This window comes from Egretta garzetta, unplaced genomic scaffold (assembly GCF_000687185.1).
Source record: "Egretta garzetta isolate BGI_Z169 unplaced genomic scaffold, ASM68718v1 scaffold187, whole genome shotgun sequence".
In the NCBI taxonomy this organism is placed as follows: domain Eukaryota; kingdom Metazoa; phylum Chordata; class Aves; order Pelecaniformes; family Ardeidae; genus Egretta; species Egretta garzetta.
Genome location: NW_009260342.1, coordinates 1,447,668 through 1,458,620, shown reverse-complemented (window position 1 = coordinate 1,458,620; position 10,953 = coordinate 1,447,668). Strand labels below are relative to the sequence as shown.

At 41.5% G+C, this 10,953-nt stretch overlaps 1 protein-coding gene across 1 annotated transcript in view; it reads right to left on the bottom strand.

Moving 5' to 3' along the window:
- RASAL2 (RAS protein activator like 2) overlaps positions 1-9,977 on the bottom strand; it is a 124,402-nt gene extending 114,425 nt beyond the window's left edge. Inside the window, 1 exon segment of the mRNA XM_035898065.1 lies at positions 9,383-9,977. Within this exon segment, the coding sequence (XP_035753958.1) occupies positions 9,383-9,977 (595 nt within the window).
- Between the last annotated feature and the right edge of the window lie 976 nt (positions 9,978-10,953).

Below are 10,953 nucleotides of genomic sequence, written 5' to 3'. Positions count from 1 at the left end.
GGGGGAAGTCATTAGCAGTGCTGTATCGGATATGGGTAGACCTAAGAGCTAGCCCAGCCTGGAAGCAGCATGAGGCAAATGCTGGAAGCGGAGATGCCTGGTTATCGGCAGCGTAGGACTGCCCATCTCAGCTCCCCCCAGCTGCCCAAGCCTGACTTGTGCTTGCCGGCACCTAACAAGCATGTAGGAGGGCACCAGTCTGATTTTGGACACCTACAAGATTTGTCTCTGCAGGACCAAGATAAAGAATATTTGCACTGTCTTTCACTGACACATGTTGGTTTGCTCTTTCCTTATTAATTATACACACTGCTATCCCACTGACTCTTCTAAGCACCAGAGTGACAAACTCAGCCATTTCTTTGAGGCTATGTATTAACAGTAAAAGACATGCAAAATTCCTAATGCCTAACCCCACAAAGTCACAAGGCCCTTACTTCCTACCCTAATCCATGCTGGCAGAGTATTCAACACTTTCCTAGGTGCCCCATGCTTTCTACAAGTTGCCTGGATTAAAAGGCTTTTAGTGACACAGTTCATCTCTAACATTGAGGCATAGTAGATAAGAGTCAAATCTCCACGTGACAGTGACACATGCAAGCGGGGGTGGAAGTCACGGTCGCAAACCATGAAAACCGACATCGAGACAAAGATTCAGCTCCGTCGCGGCAGACTCGGAGTGATTATCCCTTCCTCTCCCATTTCTTTTTAAAACCCCATCCTATTTTCTGTAAGTCTCAGTATCATTTAGTAGATATAGGAAGAAACCTCAACAAAGGAAGGGACTGTCATTTCAATACACAGGTGGCTTGAACCACACTTGTTTAATCAAGCTATGGGGGGGCTAACAGGAAATGCACCGCCAACCACGCTGCAGCCAGAAGCCTGCCCTTGCTAAGCACCACGCATTCGGCCACCTCGGCCTGAAAACACTAGCACGCAAGTCTTCATTGCTTAATAAAGCTCGCAGAGGAAATGGTTACTAAGACAGGCTATTTATACAGGACGCAGCCAATATACTTGATCAGTAATGTAGAAAACGCGTTGCTTGAGTGGAGGCGACTGTAGGCAACTGGGAGCTATTCAGATCTGTGGATTTACCTTCTTCCCCTTGCATGCAGCTCATTCAGCCGCACTACCTGGCGTCGCTGACAAAGCCTCTCCTCACATATAAGTGCAGCCAGAACTAATAGGAGTTATAAAGTAGATGGAGATACCCTGCAAGAATTTAAAGTTTGGCAGATTTTTCTGTAGTAATTTATCAAAACCACGTGACGAAGCATCTGTGTTACTAAATGACTGTTAGAGGAAAATTGCTCTTAAAAGTGACTACATTAAAAAGGCTTTTATTTTTTCTACGAAAATGCATTGTAAACCCAGAGATGTAAGTAAATATACAGCAACTTCACTGAGGACAAGTGAGATGCAGCTAGAAGTAAGACCATATCATCACAGAAGTATGCAATAATCTCTGAAGATTTTAAGGTTTTACTTGGGAGTGTTTTGAGTATGGGATGCATGATAACACTTCTGGTCCTATAAAACATGCAAAACCAGTTAAAGTCAGACATAAAATGATAAGCGGGTCTGTTTACAGCTTGCCATTGGACTTGGCAGTGTACTTTCTTCCTGGCGTCGCTGACAAAGCCTCTCCTCACATATAAGTGCAGCCAGAACTAATAGGAGTTATAAAGTAGATGGAGATACCCTGCAAGAAGTTTGGCAGATTTTTCTGTAGTAATTTATCAAAACCACGTGACGAAGCATCTGTGTTACTAAATGACTGTTAGAGGAAAATTGCTCTTAAAAGTGACTACATTAAAAAGGCTTTTATTTTTTCTACGAAAATGCATTGTAAACCCAGAGATGTAAGTAAATATACAGCAACTTCACTGAGGACAAGTGAGATGCAGCTAGAAGTAAGACCATATCATCACAGAAGTATGCAATAATCTCTGAAGATTTTAAGGTTTTACTTGGGAGTGTTTTGAGTATGGGATGCATGATAACACTTCTGGTCCTATAAAACATGCAAAACCAGTTAAAGTCAGACATAAAATGATAAGCGGGTCTGTTTACAGCTTGCCATTGGACTTGGCAGTGTACTTTCTTGCATTTCTCTTTTCAGAAAGAGGGATTTGTCTGTGACAAGGGGAGACGGAGGACGAGAGTAAGAAAGCTTTGCAAAATAAACAAATCTCCAGAACTAGAATTCGAACCTCATACAAAGACAAGAAACTATTAAACCAACACATAACTCTGATCCCCGAGTTCTCAAACCTATAGACTGTATCAATAGCGATGCGTGGTGGCAGCTGACAGAAATACATGCATCTCAGCTGGCAAAGTATGTTTGCTCACTACCTGTTCTCACACACCACTGTCAATAATCTGGCTCCTCTCTGCAACAGTTTTCAGAGAAGTGTTTTTTGAGAAGGATGCTCCTATATCAAATGCACACATTAAGATGACCAGCATATTTCCCATAAGCATTAAAGACAGAGACTGCCTGCTCTCTAAAACATAAGCTGCTTTGAGAAACTAGCTATTTCAGTAATTTCTTTTCACCTTCTCTGTACAAAATATTTTTTAACTTCACTCGAACAAGCGGTCCCATAATTTGTAAAAAGCGCTCTCGCCCACAGAAGACCAGATGTCTAGCGTCAGCTTTCCTCACAGTAAGAACAAAACCACGCAGAGGACAGTTGGTTTCAATGCTAACATGTCAAGAGTTTCATGCATTAGCCTGTTGTTTACACCAACAACTTCCTTTAAACAAGTGATGTTTTACAGGATTATGAAGTATTTATTTCAGAAGAGACTGAAGAGTCTCTTGAGTAACTACCACAGAGGAAGTATCGCCAGAGAAAACATAAGGCTAAATGATAATACTAGTTGATTAGTTAAAGCAAGCGATCGAGTAACTCTATAGTAGAGCAATGGTATAAATAAGGACACTGAGATAATCTTCTACATGTTTGTTTACCTCTAAAATGCCATTGCTTTGATACCAAAATCACATACTGTAAGCATTACAAATCTACACCATTCATTATTTGGAAAAAACCCAAAGACCTAAAAAACCAAATACTTTCCTTTGTGTTTGTTATTTTAAGGCAAAAAGGGTCAACATGCCTAGGAAGTGCTCGTTGTGTAAGCATGCAGGCAATTTTCATCCCGTGCCAAGTTCCATTACGGGCAGCATTTGTGGAAATGCAAACCAGGGAGCTTTGCCTGAAGAAAATTTTACCACGGCAGAACTTACCCTCTCACTACAGGCTCTAAATGTACACGTCTGCAAGAGTTAATGTTCCCATTTCCAGTGTCAAATAAGCTTAGCAGGGACCGAGTCTTCCAGGATAGCTGAACCACTGGGTACGGTTCCCCTTTCTGCACACTCCAACAGCTACGTCTTAGGTCTATCTTTAAGAACACAACAGATTTCTGAGAAAAGTCTAACGCGGTTTCTTTCATACTTCCTAAGTCTGGGCTCGCTTACCATTCAAGGGAAACGGCAAGGATGAGTTGCCCTCCTCGGCTGCGGGGGTCAGTGCAGGCACCCTCTGGACCATAAGCACCTCCCGCTGCCCTCCCAGGAATCCTGCCCCACTGGGTCTCGCAGCTCAAGTTTCTCTTTCCAGAGACTCAACAGTCGAAACATGAAGCTTTGCCAAAGACTCCAAATCCAACTGCTCCAGACACAGCTCCTCTTCAGGAAAGCAAAGACAGTTTTTCCTCCTCCAGCCGCTTCCTTTTGACCCTGTCTGGCCTGTTATCAAAGGAAAAGCTGCTCCCACCAAAACCCCAAATCTTTACTTCACTGGGAGCCCTTTCTCCTAATCTCCACAGTTTCACTCATTGGCTGCTTCTAAGCAAGCTGCATCTCTTCAAACCCCTACCTCCCTGCAAAGAAAATACAGGAGACAAGACGTCTCTAGGACGCAATTACCCTCTCCTTAGATAATTCCCATGCAATAATTTCTCATCATCAAGGTAACTGCAGATAATATTCTTGCAAGCACCAGCTGTCAGCCTCCTCTACCCAAGCAGCATAAAGTACAACATCCTAACAGTCCCGCAGCTGTAGACCACAAAAACAACAAAAAGCAACCTGGAATGCAAGAGACTGCCATTCGCTTGCCATGATTTCATGAGTCAGAAAATAGCTCTTACAAATATAAATGTCCTCATTCATCCCACTGAATGCTAAGTTTTGGATTCAGACAAAATGGTCTGGGGATTAAAGAAATTAAAATCAACAGTGAACGCTGAAATGACCACAACTACCTGCTTAGAGACACCATTCATTAAGTGTAATTAACACCAGATAAGCATAATTTTATTAGCTTCAGATATTACGGCTAATTATTTTCTGTTGTGTTCATAAATATTCAGCTGAATAGTATTAGCTTATTGCCCACATTAAACATTACAGTGCTTAGGATGAACCAGGCAAGGCTCACCAGCAAAATGGAATATTTTGGGGTGCAGGGCAGGGGTGGTGCTGGGGTGTTTAAATGATTCTCAAAGTGGTCAAATGCCAGAAATGGTCCCCTGTGCATCTCTGCGCCCCTGTAATTTTCAATATACCATGTAACACAGCATTTACTACCACACAGCCACACTACAGTTTAAAAAATACAAACCAATACTGGATGGCAACCTGTTATTTTCATAGTTACAACTCTACAAAAAAATACATCCATTTTAATGCAACGTAGGGATTAGCTATAAGCAGCTATCTTGAATCTGTTCCGACAATTAAAGGTGAATGAGTTTTAGCATTAAGACTACACCTTGCAATGAAGAATAGGGGACCTTAGCAGAAGGCATATAAACTGACATTTGCACAGCACTTAAACAAACACATGAATTACAGAGCAAGTTCAATTGTGTAAAAGTTCCCTAATAAAAACCCCACCAAAAATAAACTACTTAAGAGCAAAAGAGATTTGGGGGTGGAGGAACATGAGTCAGTAGAAGGACTTCTAAAATGAGAAAGTGGTTTTAAAAACATGAAAATAGAAAAGCTGTTCCAATGAGTAATAAATACTAAATTCCTTTCTCAGACAGGAAGAAACAGTTCTGTATTTTGGGAATCACTGAAAGAAACTGAATGTGAAACTGCCCCGGCTTTACTTTGAGTTACAAGTGTGAAAATGCCAATTTTAAATAAGTTTCTTTGGAAAGATATACAGATTAGAATTTAATGAATCTAGACTGTAAAGAAATTAAAAAGATCACAGAGCTTGAATAACTATAATGAATTATAAAAAACCAAAATCAATTCCAGAAAAGCAAGGTTATAAAATATTCTCTCTCACTCTAGGCACAAAAAACTCTATAAAATTAATTAAAGCATGAAATAAAAATTAAAAGACTGGAGAAACATATCTTTATCCAGGTGAAGAAAGAGAAGGAAATAAGTCTGAGGACATTTCTTTATAAAAATTGTAACAAGAGAGCAGCTGTGAAAGCTAAATTCACGCTAAATAAAAGAAATCAGTGTTTACCCTCTCCCTCCTCTAAACTAAACCAGAGATACCCAGGGAAGATACAAGTAATTGATTACACTATAGAATTATTTTGTCATCAATCTACAGTTAAACTTGCAGTGCCCTGAGATTCAGATAAGAAGGAACAGTGAAATAACTGTTATCGGAGAACTTTCTCACAAACCCATTCTCAACGATGTTAAAGGGTCACTGGTAAAACTCAGAAATAATAGAAAAAGGTGCAGCAGCTCACCTACAACCTTGGATCCAAGGCTTTGTCTGCATAGCTCCTTCCTTATCTTCTTTCTACCCAAAATCATGGCATGCCCACAATCAACACGTTTATCAGAGTGACACATATCCTTCCTCAAGCTGATACATTTACTAGAAATTAAAATGTTCTTAGAATTCTTAAATAATAACTTAATAGTGAGTTCACATCCTTTTACCTTCGGGCTTTGCAAATGCTAATTTAAATGCTGGTTCAAAATGCCTGGCTCTAGTTGTTAGAAGTCAGCACATGTGCACTAAAAACGCTTCATTTACACCCAAACCTGGCCCAGGCTTCTCCTGTGAAGACCCATTGTAGCACACTGGGAAAGAGCTCTGTTCTTCCCACTGACCGTCCACTCCATCTGCCCTCTTCCTCCTAAAACTCGTGCTGTAGTGTTCTGCAGAAAGCATGCCACACATTTTGGGGAGCCTCTGCATCTTCTCAAAGCTCTGGGCAGAGCTAAAGGAGGCAACTCTCCTGAGTTTCAGCATCCTGTCATCACCAAAGGGGATGAGTGAGTCCATCCAGTAGGGATTTCTACAGCCAAGAACCGATGAAGCAGTGTCTGAACATGCTTCCTAGACTGTGAGACCAACTGGAAAATATTTATCCAGATTTTTTTTTCTTTTCTTTTTGAAATACCACTTCCCTCTTCAAGTTGCCAGAAAAACAACTGATCCGCTTTTGGGAGGTAACCATTTCTTGAAGAAGGGAAGTGCTCTTCCCTAGGGTTACAAAGATCGGTAGCAAACTCCACCAATCGCTACACAAACCCATGCAGGTGACCCAGCCTCTGAGATTCTGGGGCAGAGATGAAGCAGAACACAAGAGGCCAGGCAAGCGTTGGAAGGAAGGTAATATTTTTAAAAGCTGACAATCTGAAAGTATTTCAGAAGAAAGTGGAAATACTTTTAGTGAAGTGAACTACTGGACATAAAGGGCTTGGCTCCTTAGACAGAAGGGAGACAGAAAGCATGCCTCCAGGTTCTCTTGGTTGAACTCCGAAGTATGCCTCTCCCAGTGCGTATTTAACAACATAGAAGAGATTTGGGTTTGGGTCACAGTGACAAGAATTTCTGTCCAAACAGGTATCTCCTTGGAGACTTTCAGTCAAGCTCTTCACAGTTAAACTGTTTGCATTCCTGGGAGAAACCCCTTGTCGCATACCATCTCGTGGATAGTAAACTGTCTGGGCAGACCACAGACTTCAGTTGCCTGACGAGTCCCAAATTCTGCCTCTCTTGGAGAAGAAAACAGAATTCACTCCCTGAAAATTTGATCACTTCTGAGCATCTAGACTGCAGCTGAGAACACAGCAGACTAGTAATTTTTCTCTTACCCCTTTTGTCTTCAAGTTACCTCCCTCAGAGCCAAGATCTAAACCCCAGGAGCTCACAATCTTTGTCACCATTACTCATCCTGTAGTACTGCATGGGGACTCTACCCAGCAGCTCCAGCAAACTCTGGCAAGAGCAGATCTTCTTTTTAAGCAAAAATAAAACCAGTGACAAGCAATTAGTTGTCCTATGGCTATATATGCCACACAGCAGCATGTCTTACAGGGTGAACTAGTTCTCTTAAACCTAAGCTGTTGTCTGCTTGAAGAACAGAGGCTGAATTTGAGAAGGCAAAGGCTGAAAAGAAACTCCACGGAGGTGTCCATCACATCTAAAGCAGCCCAAGCAGGACCTGGCTGTTTCAGGTGATTTTGTGGGTGACTGCATCAACCATGTTCCCCCAAACACCTTCCCGGCTACAACCTCCCCCCCTCAAGAGAGTTTGACGTTTCATCAAGTCCCATTGTTTTTCTCTCAGTTCCTGAACTGCGACTCTCTTTGCAAAACCAGTTTTGGCAGGCTCAGACAGAGTTTTATCCGACCCTGAAGAGCCAAAAGGCTCTATCTTTGTCCTATAGCTGACATGAAGTATTTACTAAGCGGTGGCTTTGCACAAATAATCCTTTTCCTCTGTTTACTTTTCATGCTACTAAAAGCAAAGCATTCCAATAACCTCGTCGAGTGACAATACTTACAAATTATGAGAGAACCATTCGGTACTGAAGTGCACCAGAACAAAGGAAAAAAAAAATTAACTACAGAATGCTCTGCCCTTCATATACAGCAAGATTTTGATCCAAAATGCTTATATCACATAGAATACCTTCCCAAAATAGCCCGCTGACCTATATATTGGTGGGCAGAAGAGACCAAACAAAAAAACTGTCCCAAGCAGTCTGCAATAGTAATTCAGTCTCCCAAGAGGTCTTAACAACAGCGTGAGCCTGCAGTAAAATCTTTGTTTCTAATGTGAATGACTAGAGAGAAGGTAATTCAGTCTCCCAAGAGGTCTTAACAACAGCATGAGCCTGCAGTAGAAATCTTTGTTTCTAATGTGAATGACTAGAGAGGAGAGAAAAAAACCAAACCAACCAACCCCTTAACAAGAAGCCTTCAACAGAAAGAAAAAAAAAAAAAAAAAAAAAAGTTGTTCTATTAATTCTTTTTCCCTCCCCATGTATTCCATGCAATTTAACAAGCATTATCACTAGGTTTGAACAGCTATAGTCTTTCTCAGTTATTTCTTCTTTTTGGCCATTTGTTTTTGTTTTAAAGCAATGTGACTACTTCCAGTAGTAAACAAGCCTGTAAGGGACATTCCACCATGACTGAAAACCCCTGTCGACAGAGCATATTCTTCTTTCACTACTACTACTAAGCTGTTTTTTCTAAATACTGATGACTTGTCCAGCAGTCTCAACTGGATCCAGATGTTATCAGGCTTTTAATATGAGAATCTGGAGGACTCTGGAAAGCGCTGAGGTTTTAGGGAGAAGGAAGGTTTATTTTTGCTTTTATTACAAATTTAAACTTGGGGGTTTTTTGTTTAGTTTTTTTTTTTTTTTTAAAGTCTCATCAGTTACTTGGTTCAGGCGGGGTAGCCCACTAGAAACTCACAGGAGAGACCAAGAGAACAGAAGGCAAAATTTCTCTCCTTTACCCCTGTTGTTTTTTTTTCCTGCTTTATGAATGTTATCAGCAGGGCAGATTTAAATGAAATCTCAGACTAGCATCTTGCTGACCTTAATCCCAGCTGGCTAAACCTTTGCAACATTGCTGTCCTTGGCATTTATCAGTGAGCAGACATAATTTTAGCTGGTTGATTACAAAACTGTGAATCTGGTATGAGGAACTAGATCCGTTCCACTGTCTTAAACATGGTTTAAAAGACAGCTTAATTTCTCTCTCTCCCTAGTACAGCAGAAGGCTTGATATCTCAGTTGGGGGTACTACAATGCTGCAGAGGCTACCATGCTTGCAGGACTGCATATACCACACACATGGGGTGCATCTGAGATAGAAATACTACTGCTTCCACCAGATGATGCTTGTTTTAAAGGGACCTCCAAAATTTAAAGCACACACCAAAACATCTCACACCACTTCCTTATCAGGAAAGGCCCTTTTTGAGTTGCTTCGAGTTGCCAATGTCATATTAATAAAACTAAGCAAAAAAACCCCAGTTTAAACAACTATCGTATGTCCCAAAGAATGTCTTGCTACACTCACCTGTTACACAAACAGAAGTAGAACAAAACAAAAGTGAGGTTCATTACCTGTACTCAAATCAATTTGATTATCGTTTGTCTTCCTTTCATTTACTGACTCACTGCCAGGCTCCCCTTTTCGACTCATTATCTTTGAGAAGCCACTTGAGAGAGAGGAGAAAATGCCACGGATGAAATAGCCCTGCTGTTCAGAGTCCACCGAACGCACGGCTTGCAGAAATGGCTTTGCATTCCTGTTTCCAATGTGTGGCACGGGTTCAGACAGAGAGCGGTTGAAGGGAACCCGAAACGGTCTAGTCCTTGCCTGGAACAGCATCTCTGTTGCGTCTTCGTGGAGATCATCAGCACTGCTAGCATCCATGCTTGCAGAACTTTTGGCAAGACTCGGATCATTGCATTTCCCTTTCAGGCTGCACGAGCCCTCTCTTTTGCTTATCCTCCAGGGAAGCCGAGGATGTGTCTGCCACCTGTATTCTCTGAGAGGTTTCTCTGGGTCAGAACTCATTTGTTTATTCATCTTCTTGCTCTTCATTTGGTGGTACCAATGATAGTCCTTCAAGGCAGCAGTGCCAGCATCTTGTTCCGACAACGATCTTCTGAAGGTCCTGGGAGAGAGACTATAGTGCTTTTTGAAAGCACTCATTTTCCACCCCTTGAATTTCAGCTCTTAACATACATTCCTTGTTGCTTAATAGGCATGTAGCTGTAGTTCCTCACTCACCATTTTAAAGCCCCAGTCACTTTGTTCACCGCTGTGAACTGCAAGACAGCAGAAGTTCTTCCTGAAGATCTTGAGCATCAATCCCAGAACCAGGTATTCCTACATCTCAGCAAGAAGGATGTGCCCTCACCTATAGCAAGCCGACTTCTAACGACACATGAAGCCTTGCTAAGCTTGCTGCCGCTTCCTGCGCTGTCACATTTCTGAACCAAGCTTTCAGGAAATGACTAAAAGAGCCCAGCCATGAAAACCCACAGTGGTGTTCTGCGCCAATCACACTTCACTTTTTTCAGTCTACATTAAAGATTTGGTTAAAAAAAAAAAAAAGAATGAGAAAGTACTTCACTCGAGTCACAGCAAAGTCTCAGAAAAGCATTAAAAAACTGCAATACTCAACTGAAAGTCATACACATTATGCTCTTCAGTTAGGTAGCAAAGTACATCGATGAGACAGAGTAATATGCAACATAAAGGCAATTCCTAGAGTTCATATTTACCACAAGTATGGAATACCTCACAGTTGCCTTTTAGAAGGAGGTAAAATAGGCAGATTCATCAGAACTGAGTGCTGGAAGCCCCAGAGAGGAAGGCAAAGGGGAGAAATGGAGTAAGGAGAAGAAACACTGCAACTTAAGGTAGTGAGAGTGTAAATACACTGAAGGGAATTAAGTAAAGGGGAGGAGAAAAGGGACAGAGGGTGGGTGGGACTTCACCAAACATAGATCAAAGCAAAGGGAAGGTTTTGAGGCTTCCCTCCCCCCCCCCCCCCCCCCTTTTTTTTTTAAACAACAGAATAGGGTTTTATTTTTATAAATCTAGTTGGAATAAGCGAGATGGAAAAAATAGCCCTATCTGTTTAACCAAGGAAAAAAAACCCCTTGCCTTCTCTACAATTTAA